A 23,533-nucleotide genomic window follows, 5' to 3' on the forward strand; every position below is an offset into this window, starting at 1 on the left:
TGAACAGAAGGAATTTAGAGAAGTCAGACACTGACTTCTTGTGTATTAGTTCCTTTCTCATGGCTGTAACCAGAAGCAACTTAAGAGAAGAAGGACTTCTCTTGGTGGTAGGAGCAGCGAGGGGCACTGCAGCAGGGAGCATGGGTCTGCTTGCTCGCATCTGTCTCCACAGGCTAGGAAGTCAGCTCCATAGCAAGGGGAAGCTGACTTGGTTTTTTTTTTTTCTTCTTTCCTCCATTTTATTCATTCTGGGACCTCAGCCCATGGGATGGGGTGGCACACACACACACACAGGGTGGACACTCTCCGACCCCCTCTCAAAACACTCAAAGGGGTACTTCACGAAGCACTTCCTCAATCTAACAAGTTGAGAGTCCAAATTAATGGCCACACCAGGATCCCACCGGGTCGCTTTGCCTAACTAGAACACAACAGAGATAGATGTGAGTTCCAACCATACTACCTTGGAGTGGGAGGGCTGTGGGCATGTCTAGAGGTCTTGACCACTCTAGGCTCTGTGTTGCAAAAGACATATGCCATGATGGATGACTTTATTTGGGTTTGGCATATGGTTTTGTTGGGTCTGCCACAGTAGGTTTCCTTCTAGTGATGCCCAGGTAACACCTATGGGAAAGCAACATGTGTGTTTTCCTTCAGCTCCCCTGTGAGCATCCTGGTGGGGATAAAAGCAAGTTCAGCCCCTGAGAACCCTCTCTAGCATGGGATGTCTACCAGGAATTTGACTTGGGGTCTATCTGTTTACTTTGGGATCCTTATCTCTGGCATTGTCAGTCAATCATCTGCTGCTCATCTGCTTTCACAGGCTTTTGGATGAGAAGAAGCTGACAGGAACTGAGCCTCACCTTCTCTGTGTGCTGGGGAATAGGGCTACACAGCCCCTGTGGCACCCATGCCGAAGAACAGCAAGGTGACCCAGCGTGAACACAGCAATGAGCATGTCACGGAGTCGGTGGCTGATTTGCTGGCCCTCGAGGAGCCTGTGGACTATAAGCAGAGTGTACTGAATGTGGCTGGCGAGACAGGTGGCAAGCAGAAGGTGGCGGAGGAGGAGCTGGACGCAGAGGACCGGCCAGCCTGGAATAGCAAGCTGCAGTACATCCTGGCCCAGATCGGCTTCTCTGTGGGCCTTGGCAACATCTGGAGGTTCCCCTACCTGTGCCAGAAAAATGGAGGAGGTAAGAGGTAGCCATGGTTGATCAAGGATACCTGGAAAATGGGCTGGGCTGGGCTAGAAAGGGCCTGGAGTCCTTGGAGAGAGGAGTGCAGGATTCTAGAACAAGCCTCAGAGAGCCACACAGTGGCTCATAGCCATAAAAAGGCTGGAAGCCATGATAAAACTGTGAGTCCTGGACATGGTCGAGTACACCCCGCCAAGAGTTGTGCCAAGAACACAGCCCTGTTAGCAACACTACCAGCTCGGCTTGGGACCTAAGCTGCTGCACCTCTTAGGGCTTATTCTTCAGACTGAGCATAAGAGTACTTCCTGCCTACAGGATGGCTGGAGGGATTAAATGAATTTTATATACTATGTTGGTAAAAACAAGTGTTGGCTGTTATTGTCAAACACTTATGAGATACAAAGTACTATTTTAATCTCTTAATGGCTGCTGGGACTACTGCTAGGAACTCCTCCTAGCTGAGCATCGTGGAATAGCCAAACAGCAGTTCCATGTGGTTCTTCCATCGGCTCCTCCCAGCAACCTCGTTTAAGGGAGAAGGCCATTGTCTTTACTTTAAAGACTATAGAACTGAGGTACGAATGGGTTGGGTAAGTTTTGCCAGGTCATGTGGCATGAAGAATTAATGCTAGTGACAGGATTTCACCTGACCTGTGCACTTTACACCATATGGGCTGGTTGCCTGGAGTGGGGTCTGATGCTGCACCTGCATGCTAATTTCTCTTGAGCATTATGGCTTGCTATAAAATTGTCATCAGTGCTGAGAAAGCACCTAGGGTAGGGAGATATTCCTAGGCTCTGTCTCTCCAGAGGTTCACCAGAATTTTCCAGGGGCAGACTGGTTTGAAACCATGGGAAAATTATAAAACAAACAAACAAACCCAAGCAACACCACTACAACAATGTTAGTAAGCCTGTGTTTTAGGTTTTTCTCTATTATGATAAAATACTCTTATTAAAAAGCAATGTAAGTGAGGAAAGGTTTATTTATTTGACTTATATATGTCTAGGTCACAGCCCATCATTAAGGTAAGTCAGGACTGGAACTCAGGCAAGAACTTCTCAAGATACCATGGAGAAACACTGCACGCTTAGTCGTGGTATAATGCTTAGCTAGCTTTTTTGTATAAGCCAGATCACCTTCCCAGGGAACAGTGCTGCCCATAGTGGGCTGGGCTCTCCTAGATCAACGACTAATCAAGGCCACGCCCAGAGGCCAGTCTGACCTGGGAAATCCCTCAACAGAGACTCTCTTCTCAGATGACTAGAGTCAAGCTGACAAAGATACAGAGGAAACCGGAAGCTGCATTTCCAAACCTACACTTGTATTCCTGAGAGAGCTGCCAGCAGGGAACTTCTCGGCTGCTCTGGGTCCGCCACACTCCAGCTTGTTGGATGGCTTGAGCTTCACAGGCCTTGTGACTCAGCTGCTCCCTGCCTTCCCCAAGGGATTCCTAGCATTGTAGACTCTCCCAAACTTTCCGCCAGCTCAGAGAGGGACACCACCTCACCTTTGTATTGGCTACTTTGTATTGGTCACTAGAATAAAATACTTAACAGAAGAAACTTAAGAGGAAAGATTTAGTTTGGCTCAGGGTTTCAGGGGCATGCTGTCTTCATGGTGGAGATATGAGTGTCTCTGTGCCCACAGAAGCGCATGGGGAGTGATGGCAAGGTAGACCAAAAAATAGCCATCAATACAAAATCACGGATGTGCTGTAACTCTCAAAGGCTCACCCAGTCACCCGCCTCTGCCAACCAGACCCCACCCCCTAAAGGTTGTATAGCAGCATTCTTCTTAGTCTGCCTATTCAAAAGAACTCATGTCTTCTTCACAACAACCCTTTATATAGAAACTGGGAGTGGAGGAGTATGAAGTAGCATTTTTGTAAATTAAAAATGGGCACATATCAGCACATTTCATACAGTTTTGTCTAATATTTTCATTCTCTGTACCTCAGTGATTCTTAACCTTCCTAATGCTATGACCTTTTAATACAATCCCTCGTGTTGTGGTGACCCCCCAACCATAAAATTATTTTTGTTGCTACTTCATAATTATAAATTTGCTACTGTTATGAGTAGTAATGTAAATAAATATGTATGTTTTCCTATGGTGTTAGGTGACCCCTAGGTTGAGAACCACTGGTCTACATAGCTGGCAAAACAACAGCAAAGAGAGATCAAGTCATTTGTCCAAAGTCGCAAAGTAGGTGGCAGAGCCTGGATCCCAGTCTTGATCTGACTGACCCCAGAGTCTGGTCTCAGCTCCTTTTCAATCCTTATAGGCCAAAAATGGGCTCTAGGTGACAGTGAAATCCTGTCACAAGAAATGGAAGGGGTTTGCCAAAAGCAAGGCACAGGGTGTAGGCAGGGATCTGGGGAGCTGCAGAGAGCCAGTCTCCACTCACAGTTGTGTTTGACTTAACACCCTGATGCCCTGAGTGGTGTTCCCAGCTTTTCAGTCCCAGGACTCCTGAAAGACCTGGCAGCATCAGCAGAAATCCATTTGTTTCCAAGTCATGTTTTCCAAGGTGGAGGAGGATGCTGCTGTGTGTCCAGATGATTTTGACATGATTGATCAATACACAAATTTCCCTCTGACTAACCATGAACTCGGCTCACCTAAGTGTCCTGGCCCTCAGCCTCTGGCCAGATTAAGCTCCTCGAGGTAATGACCTGCAGTCATGACAGGGACAGAAGGAACCTCAGGCGCAGGAAGCCAGTCCACATTGTGTTTTCTTGCCATCGATCACTTTTAGAGGCTCTCCCCAGTTTGTGGCAAAGAGGAAACATTTACAGGAGATACTAGTGTGCTCTGACTCTTACTCTCACTCGTCTCCCTGTACATCTGTTCCCACCTGAGGTGAAATAAAGAAAACCAGTGAGGCTCTTTCTTGTTGTCTTCCTGCAATAGATTGCTTCTATTGCTTCTGCTTCCATTAAAGACCAGGAGGCTGAGTTACAGAGAGATGAGGGGTCTGTGCCTCTGGTTCTTTAGCCCTGCTCCCCTCCACCTATGAGCACTCGATGGGGCAGTTTGTGAGTGACAGGATGGATGAGTGTGAGTGTGAGTGGGTGCCTCTGTGGTGTGTGTGTGTGTGTGTGTGTGTGTGTGTGTGCATGCATTTGTGTTTATGTGCATGCATGTGTGTGTGCATGCATGTGTGTGTATGTGCATGCATGTGTGTGTGTACATGCATGTGTGCACATGCTAAGTTAGATGCTGCTCTGTGGGGCCCAGAGGGAAGCTTCTCTTGGAGTGCTCTCCCCACGAGCTCCTTCAGCAGATATGTGCTCAGGTGTCCCCCTACGGTGTCACCAGTCCAGGACGTGTGTGTCCACATGCTTGCTGGCACTGCCCAAATGAATCCGAGGAACACACCTCCCACAAGGTCTCCCGGGATGGCATCTGTGCTTTCTGTTCCTCCTGCATCCTCCAAAGCCTGAGTCTGGCCCAGAGGAGACCCATGATAAGCAGCCTTTGTCATTAACTGATGGATTTTGTGTCCAGTAGATACCTGACCCCCCAGTGTCCACTGGCAGATGGGGTGCATGCCAGAGAAGGGTGAGCTACAGGGGACAGAGCAGTGTAGCTGGGGGCTTTAGGAGACTCCTCACTCCTCCAGGCTTTCCCTGGAGGTGCTAGGAAATCCAGGAGACAGGGACTAGCAAGACAGTTTGACAGGCAGGGCCTGGCTGATAGCGCTGCTAACAGGGCTGTGTTCTTGGCACAACTCTTGGTGGGGTGCACTCGACCATGTCCAGCCGTGGCTTTAATTCCCCTGCTAAATGCCCTGTCACTTGGCACTGAGATCATGTCTGCAGCTAGGTTTAAGACAGCAAGATTAATTTGTTATCTGTAATCTTTAGCAAGATCATTGTATCCTTTATGATTCCCTTATCACACCTTCCTGAACAGCTAATTTCTCCCCCATTCCTCCCAATTAGCTGTGGATTAATGGTGAGGCTGATCAGACCCTTTCCCTGGAGAGTTTCCAAGCTTAGCTTCTCTAGAGTTTCTCAGTCTGCGGTGTCAGCATCTGCCTCAGATGCCAGCAGGCTGGGCCAAAGAGTGGGGTGGGTGGGAGTGAGCCCCTGGGAATGAGCGAGCAGGGCCCATCACGACATCTGGGTGGGGAGTGGATAGGTATCCACAGAATGCTACGTGAGCTCAGAGTCTGAGACTTGGCATGCGGCTCCTGAAAGGCAGTGAGGACTTCTGGACCCAGCCCTGTGAACCGAAGGCTCTGGTATCCATATGCCACCTCTTTTCACATCTCAAGTCACAGGATCAAGAAGAGAGTCTGGAGGTGCCAGTGTTGGAGAAATCACAGCCATGAGCCATTCTCTTCACAGAGAACCTCCAGATGGCCTCAGAGATCTGGCTGAGACTAGTATACGGCTCCCACGCCGCTTCTCACAGTCCTGTCACTGTCTGTGCACACACTATGGTTAAGACCATAGGATACTATGGCTACCCTCCCCGCACACTGACCCCCTGATCCAGACCTACTCTAACAGCCTTTGTCTTTTCCTTGCAGGTGCCTACCTGGTGCCCTACCTGGTGCTGCTGATCATTATTGGTATCCCCCTCTTCTTTCTGGAGCTGGCTGTGGGCCAGCGGATCCGCCGTGGCAGCATTGGTGTGTGGCACTATGTGTGCCCCCGCCTGGGGGGCATCGGTTTCTCCAGCTGTATTGTGAGTCTGGTGCTGGGGGGGTGACTGTGTGGGAGGCAGAGGGGCCACTTGTGGATACGATGGAGGACATCTCCGGGTTTATAGGCCAGAGTCCTGGGCCAAGACAAGGGGAGCAAGAGAGAGCATCAGCAGAATTACTTACAGCTGGTGTCTCAGGGCCATAGTCACCATACTTTATAAACTGAAAGTTGATGGCACTGCCAGAAACCACATGTGACATTCATAAATGATGCAAAAGAGGGAAAATGTGACATGTTCACAAGAATATCTCAGTCCCTACTATCTGGGGACAGATGGACTATCCCAGGTCCCCACCACTCCTCACCAGCCTTCTTCTTCTTTTAAACTCCATTACCTTTCCTTGGGAAGAGTGTTTCAAATGTATGTGGCTTAGGACCCCTTGATAGTGTGCCGTGGAAATGAACAGTTGAAAGACTCAGACTGGAGCCTTATGATCAACCCAGGAAGCACGAGGTTTTGGGAGACCTCATGGGCATTGGGTGGGGGATTTCTAGTCTCATCTGTGTGGCTCTAGATGAACTCTGGCCAAAAGCTGTATTCACTCGAGGAACCTGAGCATTCCATGAGAGCCAAGTCCCCAGGTGCCCACTCTCACACTTGAGACAAAAATGGAATCCACATCTGGAAGGAACTGAGGATTCTATCAAACCCCGTGGGAGGGTTATCCTAAGTCTGCTCTGTCCTTTGGTCAAACCAGGCATCACCCATGCACGGCTTACTTGGTCAGCTATAGTGTAAATGCCTGGCTGGCCATGTGTGCACATGCAAGAGTCGGTAACACTCTCCCTGGGCTGAAAACACCACTGTTAAGGAAATGGAAGCCTCTGTGCTTATTCCAGTGCAACTCCTCCCTCTTTTCCTCTGTGCCCAGGAACACATGCTTCTTCACATAGGCGCTCATATGAAAGGGGAGGCACCGGGGACCCTCTGCACTCACACTAACCAGCAATCTCAATTGTCTGGGTTAGCCTGGTCTTTGGAAGGGACCCCTGAGCATCAGGAGCAGAAACAGCCAAGCCCTGCCTGTAAAACGTGGATAGACCCTCCTATTTTAATAAAACTCTGCCAAGTCTAATTGCTGTGTCTGTAGAGGCAAGCTGCTTGAAGTTTCAAAGAAAGAGTAGCACCCAAAAGAAGGGAAGACACAGGAAAACAGTAATCCACACAATCTCAAAACACATCACTGTCTGGGCCTGTAAGGACCAGTGCTATGGTATACCTCCATGGTCCTGAAGTGCATCTCTAATTAAAATCCCGAGTCATCAGGAAATGATAGAGTATCATTCTTCAAGTATCTTACAGGAATTTAAAACTGGAAAGGATTAACATTTTAAGAGTTTATTGCTTAAAGGAGAAAATTCTAATATCCCAGGAATTCCTTTGTGGCCTGCCTGAGTACCAGATGAATCAGATGAATGCAGGGGGACCTTCCTGCACCATCTCATCTCTCTTGATCTCTCCTCGTGGCTGGTTTTGAGCTGCTAGGCCTTGGATGGTATGCGGGGAGGTCTAGCTTTATCTCTAGCCTCTGTGATGATCGTGGCCCTCATCCTCAGGTCTGCCTCTTCGTTGGGCTGTACTACAATGTGATCATCGGGTGGAGTGTCTTCTACTTCTTCAAGTCTTTCCAGTACCCACTGCCCTGGAGTGAATGTCCTGTCATCAGGAATGGGACTGTGGCAGGCAAGTGTGGGATCCCCAAGGAACCCCAGCTGTAGTCTCCAGCCAGCCCTGTCCCAGGAAGGAGTCTAAACTGCTTAGTGCTCAGATTTGGGATTTTCATTGGTTCCTTGAGTCACCTTGGAGAAAGCACTCCACACCCTCCCTGATCTTCATTTTTCCCCTTCTCCTGAAGGAACCGATCTACTGATCTCCTTCTGGCCTGTCTCACAGAGGTCTCAGGGATTGAATTTTGTTTAGTTATTATGAAGTGCTGTGTTACCCCAATAGCATATGTCTAAGAACAATTTTAATTTGTGGGACTGTCCCACTTCACAGATGGAAAGACAGATCCTGATACTTTCCTATACTCAGACTGTCTATTTAACCAATAATTTTAATTCTGGCTTTCAGGCCTCTGTCTCTGGGCCTTCCCCCAAGAACCTTTAGACAGATCTGGGTCTTCTTGTTGTAAATTAGTGAGCAGGTGATCTGGGTGGGAATTTACATATTTGACTGTGACCTAAAGCCTTTTAGGTCCCATCAGAGACTCGGGATTCCTTTGGATCTGCCAGCTCACGACACAGACCTCTCTCAGCTCCCCACTCACCCACTGCTACCTGGGCAGGCTCCCACACACGACATGGCCCTCAGGGCTGGAAGCTAGGGCTCTGTGACCTTTCTGTGACCTCTGTGGTTTCAGTGGTGGAGCCTGAGTGTGAGAAGAGCTCGGCTACTACCTACTTCTGGTATCGAGAGGCCTTGGACATCTCCAACTCCATCTCAGAGAGTGGGGGCCTCAACTGGAAGATGACACTCTGCCTCCTGGTGGCCTGGAGCATTGTGGGCATGGCTGTAGTCAAGGGCATCCAGTCCTCTGGAAAGGTGAGCTTCGATAAGGCAGCAGGGACCCTGAGAGCAGGAGCTTGGACCCCAATGAATAATACTTCATTGGTAGCCTCATGGGAGGGGTAGAAGCATTACCACTGCAGACAGCCTGAGAATGAGCTTGCTGGAGTCATGACTGGGACCCTTACCTGCCTTAGTGCTCATAGTTCAGGCCTGCTCTGCAAACACCAAGGAGAAGGAAAACTAGAGGTATTGATCTTGGGGTGCCATCGGTCTAGATGCTATCTCCTCAGGTTCCTAAGCAAAAGCCCTTGCATCCCGTGCTCCAAGCAGTTTTTGATGAAACTCTGCCCCTTACCCTGTATATGAATAAAGGGCTGTTAGAGCAGCTGAGAACTTTGAGGCCCTCAAGCCGTCCAGTCTCTGAAGGATCACAGCCAAGCCCTAGCCTCCTTTCCCAGCAGTTCCAACCTCTATTATTTATGACTTAGTAGAATTGGACTGCAAGCCATGGGAAAGATGACAGACATCTGATAGGCCCCTATTCATTTTACCAACAAGGAAACTAAAGAATATACAGGGAAAGTGCCTCATGTAATGTCATGTAGCTAGTCTGTCTGGTCTGGAGCTGGAGCTGTCTGTCTGTCCATCTATATGTCAAGGCTCGTGGTTCTTTGTCAGATTCGATGTCAGACTCCCAAAACTAAGTTGTAGGAAGCTGATGTCACTTCAGCCACCAATCTCCTCCTTCCCTCTCTGGAGGCCACAGTAGTAGCCGAGACTTCATGGTATCTGTCAGAACTATCACATCTGTGCATCCTTGGTCCTGACCAAGTATGAGTTAAGAATATTACAGCCTTTTAAGCTGAGCGGTGGTGGTGCACGCCTGTAATCCCAGCACTCTGGGAGGCAGAGGCAGGTGGATTTCTGAGTTCAAGGCCAGCCTGGTCTACAGAGTGAGTTCCAGGACAGCCAGGACTACACAGAGAAACCCTGTCTCGACAAAAGCCAAATCCAAAAAACAAAACAAAACAAAAAAAAAAAGAATATTACAGCCCTTTAAAGGTGAGGAGATGGAGGCATACTAAGGTCATGTAGATGGCCTGAGGTTCCTGGATTAGTTGATCAGCTGCACGATCAGTACTCAGGCCGCTTGCCCACATTGAGCCTTTTTAGCCTTTCTGCTGCCCTGTCCTTAATATCCCCAAGATTTGTTTTACTGCAGCTGAGGCAGGCACACAGGGCTTCAGAAAGGTGCATGGCATATAGCAGCTAGCAACTAGCGCGTGGTTGAGGTTCAGGACCCCTAGGGGCTAGGCCCTCTTCTGCTGGGCTCTGCTGGGCAGCAGTGCCAAGGCCTAGATACCTTTTGTTATAGGACCTCTAAGGACAGGGGAGGTCCTGGAACTGGCCACTGGGGACTCAAGACTGGGAAAATGAGAAGGGAGAGCACAGAATTTTTTCACCCTGTAACAGCCTAACAGTTCATTCCTGCCAGCCCTTGAAAGGCAGAGCAGCCCGAGGCACAGCCATGCTGACTCCAGCTTGTTCTGCTCCTGCCTGGGCCCAGGGCCAGACGATAGTGGGTTTGGCTCAGTGCCTGGGGGCTCCAGGCTCCAAGTTCTGCTGCCTAGTATCAGAGGAGGATCCTGGGCCCCAGCTGTGAGCAGGGGAGGGGGCGCCTGCTGTGGGAGGGGCTGGCCTGACAGGGGCCTTTGTCTTCTCTGCAGGTAATGTATTTCAGCTCCCTCTTCCCCTATGTGGTGTTGGCCTGCTTCCTGGTCCGGGGGCTGCTGCTGCGAGGGGCAGTCGATGGCATCCTGCACATGTTCACTCCTAAGGTAAGGGTTTGTGGCTCCCACATGTGGGGGGAACCCCGTCAGACACACTGGGCCTAGTCAGCTTCATGCAGTTTCACATCCAAACCCTACTATGCATCAGGTGTTTTGCCAGCTCCCATGGAGAGGCACAAGGAAAGGGCCATCGGCTCTGTCCTCATGTTTCAAGGAAAGAGATATGATATCAATTTGGGTAAAATCAGAAAAGGCTCCAGGAAAGAGGCGGCCCCTGAAACGAGCCTTGCAGAGCAGGGTGGGCTTTGGCAAGTACCGGTGTGATTATTAACCAAAGGAAACCACATGAGCAAGGATGTGGGAAAGCACCAGGCATGCCTGCAGCAATGGTACAGGCAGATTCCACTGAAAAGTGAAGGAGGGGCTTCATTCACTCATTCACTCATTCACTCATTCACTCATTCACTCATTCACTCATTCACTCATTCACTCATTCACTCATTCACTCATTCACTCATTCACTCATTCACTCATTCACTCATTCACTCATTCGAAGGGTGGCTTCATTTTGTGGATCCATAACAACAGGGGTCAAGAAGATGAACTCCCTTCAGGAATTCCAGTTTGTACCCAAGTGGGCTCCCTCTCAATCCTACCTATAACTTGTGAAATGCACAGCAATTGTTTATAGAGGCTGCCGATGAGACACAGGTGTCCTGAAGATGTGTGTCCAGCCTTCAGGAAGGTGGTCTGTCCATTAAGACTAGTGGGCACAGGTGTGGGAGTCATGCCACTGGGGAAATAATAATTTTAAATTGACATAAATAACGTAATCAGTGCCTCCAGCTGGTGAGACTAAGAAGTTCATCTCCAAATCCCCTTGATAAGTAGCAGCCAAGAGGGGCCCACTAAGACTCTAGCCCATGTGCTCCAGGTCAGACTGGGTCAGACCAGCTGGAAACCTCAGGGCTCAATATAGGCACCATACATATATAAACAAACACACATATACACTCCCTTACACTGGTAGGTGTTCACACTGGATCATACAGAAGACCCCAAATTCTGTGTAGTTTGAAGGCCCTAGGTCCCTATGACTCTCCTGCCCAGCTGTTGTGAGTAGGCTCTGGTGTGTGAAGGACGACCAGGGTTAGGGCCTGCACTATCAAACTGGCCCTAGGCATCCTTGGACCGGACAACCAAGATTTCTACAGACATACCCATAAGCGTGAAGTACATCTGCTAAAGCAAACGATAGGAGTGTAAACACATGATATCTAACAGATAAGCAGTCTGTTTCCTCTGGAGTAAGTGGTTATGAGAAGGTCATTGGTTTCTATGAATTACTTCAGCAGTGACCGTAGAGTCTAAATAAATCTCAAGCATCTACTTGAGTCTTTGAGTTATACTTCACTGAGCTATATGAAGATGTGAGATGCTCTGGTGATATATGTGAATGTGCAACTTCACAAATGTCTCCAGATAGGCTGCTGACAGAGTTAAGAGTCGCTGGTATGAGACCCAAAATATAATGGAACAGAAACACTGAGCTTGGCCACCAGACCTGGCACACACAATACTTCAATTCACCTCACTGGATTCAGACACCCATCATATTATCTCTTTTATTGTGAAATATTTCAAGCATATAGATATAGATAGATATAGATAGATATAGATATTTTTAAAGAAGTAAAATATCACAGATGCCAATAAAGTGACTTTGTAATGCTCTCTGATGTCACGTTACTTTCCTTTATCAAAGGAAAGGAACTGCTAGCAGTCTGCTTTTGCTACCGTAGCAAAAATAGTTTAGAATAAGTAATTTATAAGCAAAAGAAATTTATTGCTCACAGTTCTAGAACTGGGAAGGTCAGTGAAGGCACCAGAAGATTTCATGGTGAAAGGGCAGAGGGACACAATCTATCATTGCGGAAAAGTCAGAGAAGGAACTCAGGCAGAAGCTGAAGAATGCTGCTAACTGACTCACAGATTCATTCTCAGCTAGAGTCTTATAGCTAATATCTTATTTCTAATACCTAGCGTCCCTATTATAGACACTAATCCCATTCACAAGAGTGGATTCCTCAATTTACTCACTTCCAGGGAATCACACCTGAATATTAGGGCCCAAGTGCAAATTGGGGCTTATAGAAGCTGTTATTCTGCATTTGGGATTTATCCTGCTAATGCATTCTTTGAGATGTTATACATAGACATATTTCCACAAACAGTGCATACATTTGTACGTACTCTTGAAGTTTACATGTATCTTCACAGGTATCCTTCTATCACTTGCTTTTGATTTTTCATGACACCGTTCTTTTTGCCTTACGTACACTGATATGTAGGGCCCTAGCAGCTCTGTTTCAGTATGGTATAATATTTCACCAGAGATCTAAACTAAAATGTACATATTTGTTTTCTACCTGATGGCTATTTAAGTTGTTTTTCTCTTGCTGGTAATGTTATGTTCTGGTTAGTTTTCTTGTTGCTGTGATACACAGTATGACCAAAAACAATCCTTGAGAAGGATAGGGTTGACTTCATCTTACCCTTCCAAATCACAATCTGTCACTGAGGAAAAGTCAGAGCAGGAACCCAGGCAGAAGCTGAGGAATGCTGCTTAGTGACTCCCTCTCAGAGTCGCTCTCAGCTGGCTTCCTTATATAGCCCAGATCTATCTGCCTGGAGACCGTGCTGCCCAGAGTGGGCTGGGCTCTTCCACAGCAGTCATTAATCGAGATGATTTCTTACAGACAAGTCCACAGGCCAGTCTAATCTGGGCAGTTCCTCAGTTGAGATTCCCTCTACCAAGTTGTGTCAAGTTGACAATAAAACCTAATGGGCACAAACTATAATCAACATTGTTGCACACATCTTTGTTCAACTTTCTCTAGGGTATCTACAGTAAAAATTGAAATTGCTGTCTCAAAGAGTATTCATGTCTTCAGCCAAAATACTTCCCAAGTGGTTGTAGCCATAAACACTCACAGTATATAACTCTCAGTCAAGATCATTTTTTGCCCATCAAATAGATGCATATAGCTATGGACTCATTGAGCAACAGGGGCATCTCCTTTCTCAAACCATTCCCTGGATGGTCTAGAAGCCATGTGAATCTATCTTGGCATTTGTAGAGCTCAGAATCTTCTGAGTTGAAAAATCAGCTCATCTGACTCGCTGGTCTCCAGGACAACGCTTTCTGAACTATCTTGACATTGTGTCCACTGAGCAATTTTACGGTACAGATCCTGCCCATGACTTTGGAGGATTTTATTGTGCAAGGAGGGGTGGCTAAGAAGACTTGAGCTCTGCTCCACTGAGGGCACGGAGGCAGGTTGTGCTCCTGTTTGCCTGGAGTGGGATTTTTATTTATGGATACCTCCATTACTGTGCAGAGAAGGTGAACCCACACTCAGCATCAAACACTTAGCAGTCAGTGCAGCATGAGAACCACTGTGGAGAGATGACTGTTTCAGACATTTGAGGTAAATCATGGGTCTCTGGGGCCATGATATGAGGATCTCTGCATCCATTTAAAGTTCTTGGTACCATAGAATACCAGGTAACTGTATAGAGGTGCCCAGGATATGGACACTGTTTCATTAATATAGGCTTCAATATCAGTAACATCCCAAGAGGTCATGCCATTTGTCATCTGAAGAGAGTCCAAGGTAATTCTGACTATGGCATCTCAGACTCTTTTCAGACTATGCTAGACGAGGTGAGAGGTCTTCACTCCTTCCCTGACTTCTTCCAACATCAGAAACCATCTGGGATATAGGACCTATCATTTTTGTCCAGGCCTGGAAGCAGAAAGCTAGTGGATCTGACGACTGCTGTGTGACCAGGATGCTGTGATGATTCACTGTGCCGATGGGACAGTAATCAGTGTTAATGGCTACTGAATTGCTTGGAATTCCCAAACAGCTTTCCCTGATCATTTCTTTCATCCGATTGCAAACTCATGTCACCATAGGGAGCCCTGTAATTCTTATGTAATTTACCCAACATAAATTGGTGAATTATGGCGTTTTCTGAACACATAAACTCTCAGAGTCAGACTTATAAATATTCATGTTTTTGGCCCAGTAGGTATTTTTTCCTACAAATATAATCATATATAAGGAAAATGGTCAGCACTCAGTATTGGTTGCTCTGGCATTTGTTTTAGTAGCAAGAGATTGGCACGCTCCACATGCCTATCATTTGTCTTTGCATTCAGCCGACATTGACTCACTGGAAGCCAAGCATGTTCTGAGATTCAGTCATGAATACAGCAGACAGATTTCTCAGCCCTCAAAATGGATGATATAAGCTAAGATCCAGCACTGATACTGGCTGCTGTGGCTGAGGGGGAGAATAGAGCGGAGAACAAAGGAAGTGGGGTATCTAGTTGTAATTTTATACAGAGTGGTCAAGGAAGGCCTCATGGAGAAAGAACATTTGAGTGGTCACTCTAAGGAGTCCCGTTCTCCTTAGCTACATGCAAATATAGAGATCACACCTTCTGCTCTAGACAGAGAGACAATAAATGATAGGTACTTGAGACGGGCCATCTTGCAAAATCTAGGAAGTGTGCTAGAATGGAAGGGAGAGAGCAGGATGGTGGTCTAACCAGGGCTACGAGGGTCTAGGGGGCCATGAGGCATTTCTTCCTCTGCAGGAACTCTGGCGAGTGGGAGGTTCTGGGCAAGGGGAAGGGATAATGTGAGCACCTGGAGCCTCTTAGAAGGCTGCCATGGAGAGTCCAAGAGGAGAACGGGGAGGCTTGCTTGTGAGGGTCACTGGGTGAGAGGCAACTGCCAGCCGAGAGATGATGGAGGAGTGAACTGGATGAGTTGAAGAAACACTTAGAGAACAGGCTCAGGAGGGTTTGCTGTTGTTTGGATATGACGTGTGGGAGGAGCCAAGAGGGACTCCAAGGTCTTCTGCCTGAGGAACCAGAAGGATGAAGACGGCGTTTACAGAGATGGGAAGAATGGTGGGAGAAGCGGGATGCAAGGGGAACACTCAGTATCACTTCAGATGTGGCAGTTTTAAGATGTCAGCTAGGCAGGTGGAGATGCCGAGCAGCAATTTGCCCTATAAATTTGGAGGAAACAGGTGAAGGGACAAATCTGGGGTTCCTGGTAGTGGAATTGAAAGCTGTGGCTTGGCTTGTATCACCTGGAGGGTGAGCGCTGTCAAAAAGGACTCAGCTCTGGAGTTGCTGCTGTGTTTATAGATTGAAAGAAAGATAGCAGGTGAGGGAGGCAGAGGAGGAGGAAGAAGCGCACATCCTCCTGTCCCTAGGCAGAGCGGGGAGACTGCTCAAATAAAGATGAGATGCTCACGTGAAAAAGACCATGAGCTGTGCCATTGGGGACCCTCCTAGGAGATGCTGTGGTAGAATATGGAGGACAAACTCTAATAGTAATGGACCAAAAGGAAAGTGAGGTAACGAGTCAGAGGCAAGTAGCTGACAACATTTATATTTGGTAGTTTCAGTATAAAAGGAAGCAAACAAACAAAAAACAGGGAGAGAGAGAAAGACAGACAGACAGACAGACGTGCAATAGTAAGTGAGGGGCCCGAGGTCAAGGGTGTTACTGTAGAATTTATATAATGATGAAAACAATTCATCAAACACTGGCAGGCTAGAATTGAAAAGAGCTTTGAGAAAACAGCCTGACGTCTCCATATATGATGCAACAATTCTACACTTAAACCTTAAGAAAACTCAGAATGTGATTTCACACAAAGTTTGAGCACGAGGCTTCACAGCAGAGTGGTTTATAGTAGACCTGAAGTAGAAACAGCTGAGATGCCCGTCAGCTGATGGATGGACACACAAAGTGAGGCATGTGTGGAAAACGGAATGGTATCCATGTCTAGGAAGGGAAGGGGGACCAGAGCTGTGACAGTGGCATCAGTAACATGCAGGCGATGCCAGCCTGACAACCCAAATGTGACCCGAGACCTACATAGAGAAGGCGGGCATGGGGGGCGTGGACTTGCAACCCCAGCTCTGAATGGAGATGTGAGAAGATCCTTGGGACCTGGTACTCAGCCCGTTTAGGTTCTATTCTAGGCCACCAGTGTTCGATGACTTAGTAAACCAGTGAGATACCCTGTATCACAAACAAACAAATGGTGGAACGCAGTCAAGGAAGAGATTCAAGGCTAACCTCTGACCTCCACTCCTGTACATACAGAAATATATCACCCTCCCCTATGAGCATGCATGTAACACACACACAAGGATAAAGTAATGCATGCTACAATATAGAAGACCCTGGAAAACATGAAACAAAGTAGAAGAAGCAAGACATAAGAGGCTACTACGCAATTCCAAGCACATGAGATACCAGAGCAAGGGGACTCATAGGGACAGTATTCTAGGCGTCATTTGGGGCTGGACTTGAGGGGAGAGATGAGCAACAACTGTTAATAGAAACGTGCTTCTCTTAAGGGGAAGGGAGAGGCTCTGCATTACTAGTGGTACAGATTACATGATTTGGGTGTGCTAAAAATCGTTGAACTGTGCACTTTAAAAAGATTCAGATGGCATCAGGGAGAGGCCCAGCGTCCTTGGGGTGGGAGGAAGAGCTGGTGTTGGCTGGATTCAGAGTTTCCACACCAACAAGAGAGAGCAGCTGCTGGCAGCATGCTGTCACGGAGAAGCTGTGGGGAGGGAGGGGTTCTCATGGTAGGAGTCTTCTTCTGATTGAGTCATCTTTCTCAGCAAGGTAGGAAACCAAGCAGTTAGCTGGGGAATGAAAAAGGAAGGAACGCTGGAGAGCTAAGGAGGTGTGAGTGTGAAATCACTGTTCATTTGGGAACAATGGACAAGCATGGCCTAAAAGCCATCTGATAAATAGGGCTCAGAAGTGGGCAGGACCTTGGCACGTGGACCAGCCCCAGGTCTCAGCGATCTGACGATGTAGCCTTTTGCACACGGTATTCTGGAAGTGCATAGCCTCTGATGCCGGTGAGGCGCTTACGCAGCTGTGTTACACTCCTCACACGCATCAACTTGCTTAAAACCCCTAAGGCCCCTCAGGGCAAGTGTCCTTATTATTGCTGTTTCCCAAAGAGGTGAATTAACTGTGGGGTGAGGCTTTGAGGAGACAAAGCAGCACAGTTTTCTAGGCACTCTGAGACTCTGGGGGATCCAGGAAGCACACTGAGGAAGAACAGGGTGGTGTGCTCCCAGAGTAGGAAGAGTTCCATGGGATGTGGGAGAAATACACACGCGCGCGCACACACACACACACACAGGTGTCTGTATATGTATGTATATGTTGTAACATGAGATGTGTATCTCATGCACTACTATTTATATGAATGTTACTGAAAGAATTCTCAGGAAGCCAATATCATGGTTATATATGTCTGAGGAAGGAAACTGGACCTCTGAGATTGAGGGGTAAAGACAAGGAGCCTAAAGTACCAAGAATGTGTGTTAACTCCTGGAGAAAAGCAGAGATGTCCCCAAAAAGTCTGAAGAACTCAAGGAAAGGGTCTGGTTATGGGACCTCTTGACTCCTATTTGAGCAAAGACCTCTCATCAAGGAGACGCCCAGCCTTGTGACCTGCGACCAGCGCATCACCCAGCTGTCACTGGGAAGAACCCTTGTATCTTGAGGCCTATTTTCATAGCTGCAAGATGAGGTACACAGTGATACCCCTGCCCAGAGCTGTCGGCAGAGCTCCTAGGACTGCTCCCAGCAAGTGGAGAACGCATGGCAAGCACAAGCTATTATTGTCCTTGTTCCTTGTGAAGGTGACACTATTCTTAGGCAGTGGGAACTCGGCACTCCAGTGCCATCTGGTGTCTTGTGGCTCAGTCTGGCTCTGCTGTGGCAGGTGCTAGAGAAGTACCAAGGAGCAAGAGTGTGTGCTGCTGTCACGTGTGAGCTGCCGTCATGTGTGAGCTGCCGTCACGTGTGGGCTCCTGTCACTTGCCACTCAGGCGGTGTTCAGCGGCTGCTTATGCATTCAGAAAGCATCTTCTATGCTGCAAAACATCTTGTTCCCTTGGCAGGAAGTGATTTAACCACTGTGCCAAAGAAACAGCAGAGAGCCAATGCTATATCACGTTGGGCACCTGGGAAGGAGTGGGCTTCTCTCCAGAGTACAAAAATCCCTTCCCACCTCTCCTCTTATCCCAGTGTTCAGACAAGTGGCGTGTCCTGTCTAGATAGTGAGTAGCCTCTGTTGATACTTCCTGACATCACATACTGTCATCCCATGACAAGAGTCTCCTTTAAAAATCAGCTCTAGATTACTTTGGGTACCTGTTCATCTCCAAGAGCAAAGTGCCCCGTTTAAGCTTTGGACTGGAAGTAAGGGTGTGGGAGACCACTCCCACGGGGTCATCTCCCCTCCAAGGGCAAGCTATGGCGTTACATGACTTTATGGGGCCTCAAACTCAATGGGGAGCTATCAGCCTCCTTCAAAATTATCTAGGGCTGGAGGGGGTTGGGGTGGGTGAGGATGCAGGGGGGTTGGATTTAGAAGAATGAGCCTGGTCTCGTGGATGGTTTCTGAAACTGGGTAATGACTAGAATGGGTATGTGCTATGCTACCCTTCTCTACAGGTCATAAGATCATATTTAAAAAGACGAATGATAGCTTTGATATTAACAAAGAAACAATTGTTTCTAACAAAAGTCATTACGTGCACTTCAGCCTTCCCTGTCCTGTGTGGTGTCCCTCAAGCTTTTAGGTCAGCCTTTCCCATCTGTTAGGAACGGGGTTGTCTTCCCTAGAATAGCTGCTTTTATTAAAGAATTATAAGAAAATGAGTCTCAGACACAGAGGAAATCACTGCAGTGGATACCAGGAAACACTAGTGAAGTCCGCCATGCCTTCAAAGTATATGTGACTCCTCAACCCATTTCTGGAGTCTTTTGGAGAATCACTGAAAATTTGTCACCCAAGAAAGTGAGGGGAGAGGGGTTTAAGAGAGTCCTTTGGAGGCGAATGGCTATTTTCTACTTTTCTCTAATCTCTACCTTTCTATTAGTCCCACTACAGACCCCTTATTTACTAATGTCTTTTTCTAAAAAGTTGATTCTCTTCACTTTGAGTCCTATAGAATTCATCTGGAGGGAAAATACCTGCACAGATGTGAGGCTATTTATAGTGTTTATTGATTCACTTGGTATGAAGATTCCTATTGTGTTGCTAAGACCCTAAAGTGTTTGTTACAGGGCAAAGCTCTGGACCTTGCTGGGGATGTTAACGCAGTTGGGTCTCATAGCACTGTATTATTATCTTAAAATAAAATTAGAAGCAAAAGCCCCCAAGTCTAAACCCAGTTTGGCACCAGGGTTTTACATAAGAGCCCTGGGCCTGGGTTTCTAATGTAACAAACAAACAAACAAACACGTTTCATCCTACATCAAAAGCCGCACCTTAGTGCTAGGGATGGAGTTCAGAAGTAGAGCCTACAGTCCTAGCATACAGGAGGCCCTCATACTGTATATTTGTATAAACACAGGCATACACACATGTGTGAGCACACACACACACACACACACACAATGAGACCCTTTCTTGAGAGACAAACAACAACAAAAAGCATCCCTTACCTTTACACTGAGGCAGCACACCGCAGTGCAGTATCCTGCCTTCCCTATTTCTGGGACCAGCTGTCTCCTGCGCTCTTCCATGACCACTGACACAGCATCTACCCTTCAGCACCCTGGCTTGCTTCTTGCTTTTCAGGGAAAGCAGGACTATCAAGTCAAGGACTCCTCACCTGACAGACAAAAGCTGTAGGTACAGACCTGCTTGCACCTTTCCTGTCTTTCTTCCTCTTCTGTTCCCAACAAGTAGTTCAAGTGCTCTTGTGGAGGCCAGCCCCACTTCCCATCCCTACATCCCTGCCTCCCACTAGTTTTTTTTTATCCAACCACCAAGCCATGAGTGAGAATATAGAACAACAATAAGGACAGCAACAACATGATTGCACAGAGTTTTTCTCCCCTGATACCTTCTCTATTGCCTTCCAAGGCTGCTTCCCTGAGAGCTAGCGTGTATGCACGGCTCTATTTATTTCCCTATGCTTCCCTTCACCTGGCTCCAGGGCCTCTGGATCCCTGAACAGTTAAAGCCATCTGTTACCTCCTGGCTGTTGGTTTCCTCTCTGGGGATCTTCCCCTGGGATGCAGACCTTCCCTTTATAATGTCCTGGCCCTGGGTCCCCTCCCCTTTTGCCTCTCCTGCTCCCTTCAAGATGACTTCCTCTTCCTTGCATGAAACCCTAGAGATGAATTTGGCCCCAGGATCTGTAGGGCCTCTTCTCAGGATCTGTCTCTATCCTACAGGGACACATGCTAGTCACAACTGCTTTCCCCAGCTGTACTCTGCAGTGTCTGCCCAGCTCCCTACTCGACATCTCCCAGCACATTAAACTCAGCTTCTCTGTAACTGCTGTCTACACCTGCTATGCCCAGCCCTGTGGACCTCCTCTTCCCTGAAACCCATCTCCAAGCCAGCCGCAGGCATGGCCTTCCAGTCTAGCGTACCCATCCCCAGGACATCTTTAATGTTTCCATTTCTCCCTCAGCACCATCTGGTGACAGGCAAAACCACTACCACATGCCACTGGGACTTCCAGAAGGAGTTTCCTGGCTACATACACCAATTACTTTTGTAAATGCACACCTAATAGTGGCCTTCCTTCTTCATCCCCTAAGTGTCTCCCAGATCAAGTGCTTTCGTAGAATGAATACAAAGATCCCTAAAGGCCTTTGACTCTTTGGATTTTCTATCCCACCTTCACTATCCCGCCTGCACTGCCTCACCTGCACTGTCTCACCTGCACTGCCTCACCTGCACTGCCTCACCTGCACTATCCCACCTGCACTGCCTCACCTGCACTATCCCACCTGCACTGCCTCACCTGCACTGCCTCACCTGCACTATCCCACCTGCACTGCCTCACCTGCACTGTCTCACCTGCACTGCCTCACCTGCACTGTCTCACCTGCACTGCCTCACCTGCACTGTCTCACCTGCACTGCCTCACCTGCACTGTCTCACCTGCACTGTCTCACCTGCACTGCCTCACCTGCACTGCCTCACCTGCACTGTCTCACCTGCACTGCCTCACCTGCACTGTCTCACCTGCACTGCCTCACCTGCACTGTCTCACCTGCACTGCCTCACCTGCACTGTCTCACCTGCACTAACCCACCTGCACTGCCTCACCTGCACTATCCCACCTGCACTGCCTCACCTGCACTGTCTCACCTGCACTGCCTCACCTGCACTATCCCACCTGCACTGCCTCACCTGCACTGTCTCACCTGCACTGCCTCACCTGCACTATCCCACCTGCACTGCCTCACCTGCACTGCCTCTCCTGCACTGCCTCACCTGCACTGCCTCTCCTGCACTGCCTCACCTGCACTATCCCACCTGCACTGCCTCACCTGCACTGTCTCACCTGCACTGCCTCACCTGCACTATCTCACCTGCACTGCCTCACCTCCCAAATGTGCTCACTTGTACTCTCTCATAAGAAGCACCTTACCTGCACCACTGTGTTTGAATCACCTCTCCTGCCTACATTACCCCACCTGTGCCACCTTTCCTGCCTATGTCATTGAACCTGTACCACTCCACTTGCTCTCCTCATCTGCACCCCAACCTGTACCAACACATTTATACTACTTCATCAGTCCAGCCATACCCCTGCATTGTGTAACCACCTTGGGCGCTTCTATGTCCCTTTATAGGCTACACAGTGCTCACATGGATCCCTCCTCCCTAGTGCTTTTCTCACCTCTGCTGTCACTGGTCAGAGGCCATCTTGAGGATTCCCTCCCCTGAGAGACATCCCTTGCCTCCTGATCCACTGAGTGCCTGACTGTCCCAACCCGTACCATAATTGCAATTTAGCATCTGTTGGTGGGATCAGTTTCCCAATGTCCATCTGTCCAACTAGTCTGTAAGCTCCAAGGATCCTGGAACCACGCCTATTTCATTCTTCTTGGCTCCTACCTTGAGGAATGAAGAGTGAAAGAAAAATTGATTTGATAAAGGCTTTGGAAATAGCTCCATATCACCCAAATACTCTTGTAGCTCAGCCTCCTGGGTAAGCACTCAGTATCTAAACAGCTTTTGAGGTTGACACTGTTATCTGTCTTTTGCATGCACCTGAGGAAGCTGTGGCTCAGAGGAGTTAGGTGAATTTCCCAGGATCCTACAGCCATAGCCGCTTTATACCAAGCCATGCTGCATGGTCTCAGTTGAGGCTGAGTGGGATGATGGGCACACGATTAAAACCATCATCTCTTTGTCTCTTTCTTTGCTCCATGGTTGTGCCGTAGCTGGACAAGATGCTGGACCCCCAGGTGTGGCGGGAGGCAGCCACACAGGTCTTCTTCGCCCTGGGGCTGGGCTTTGGAGGTGTCATCGCCTTTTCCAGCTACAACAAACAGGACAATAACTGCCACTTCGATGCTGCCCTGGTGTCCTTCATCAACTTCTTCACCTCGGTGTTGGCCACCCTTGTGGTGTTTGCTGTGCTGGGCTTCAAAGCCAACATCATGAATGAGAAGTGTGTGGTCGAGTAGGTGGCATGGCCCCTCCGGTCCCTCCTTTCCCTGTCTGCCTCACCCAGGGGTAGCAGGTGGGCCGGGCTGGGTGAAAGCTCCCCTCCGTTTCACAAGGCATGAGATCATCATCTTCCTCAGCCATGGCCCACAAGGACAGGCTCATGGATGTTTCTGTCAGTGGCCTGTGGGTACCCTGCCTGGGTTTCTGAGAGGGGTCTCTAGGGTCCTACTCCTACCTTCTTACCTGGTCCTGCCCTCTTTGCACTGCAGGAATGCTGAGAAAATTCTAGGGTACCTCAACTCCAATGTCTTGAGCCGGGACCTCATCCCACCCCACGTCAACTTCTCACATCTGACCACCAAGGACTACTCAGAGATGTACAACGTCATCATGACTGTTAAGGAGAAGCAGTTCTCAGCCTTGGGCCTGGATCCCTGCCTCCTGGAGGATGAGCTGGACAAGGTACGGAAACAGGCTGCCCTTCCCAGGACAGACAGGAACCCAGAGATAGACTTAAGTGGCTGGAGCTTAGGAGCAGACCTTGAAAGATCATAGAAAGTAATCATTTACTAATAAGCAAAGGCTCACTATGTGTACAGATGCAGAAAGACAAGTGTTGGCCAAAGCATCTGCCAGGGGTAAGCTTATGATTAGATGAGGAGTCAAGGAAAACACGGAAATTATAGGAGTCTTTATCAGTTTGAGGAAGCTTCCTTGTCTATCTATCTATCTATCCATCCATCTATTAA

At 48.2% G+C, this 23,533-nt stretch overlaps 1 protein-coding gene across 1 annotated transcript in view; it reads left to right on the forward strand.

Moving 5' to 3' along the window:
* Nucleotides 1-832: 832 nt before the first annotated feature.
* Nucleotides 833-23,533, forward strand: part of Slc6a17 (solute carrier family 6 member 17) — a 28,824-nt gene continuing 6,123 nt past the window's right edge. Inside the window, exons 1-7 of the mRNA XM_052178533.1 lie at nucleotides 833-1,196; nucleotides 5,744-5,901; nucleotides 7,479-7,605; nucleotides 8,285-8,466; nucleotides 10,161-10,271; nucleotides 22,556-22,797; nucleotides 23,054-23,246. Coding sequence (XP_052034493.1) covers nucleotides 911-1,196; nucleotides 5,744-5,901; nucleotides 7,479-7,605; nucleotides 8,285-8,466; nucleotides 10,161-10,271; nucleotides 22,556-22,797; nucleotides 23,054-23,246 — 1,299 coding nt within the window. The 5' untranslated portion in view covers nucleotides 833-910. The remainder of the gene's footprint in view (nucleotides 1,197-5,743; nucleotides 5,902-7,478; nucleotides 7,606-8,284; nucleotides 8,467-10,160; nucleotides 10,272-22,555; nucleotides 22,798-23,053; nucleotides 23,247-23,533) is intronic.

This window comes from Apodemus sylvaticus, chromosome 4 (assembly GCF_947179515.1).
Source record: "Apodemus sylvaticus chromosome 4, mApoSyl1.1, whole genome shotgun sequence".
NCBI lineage: Eukaryota > Metazoa > Chordata > Mammalia > Rodentia > Muridae > Apodemus > Apodemus sylvaticus.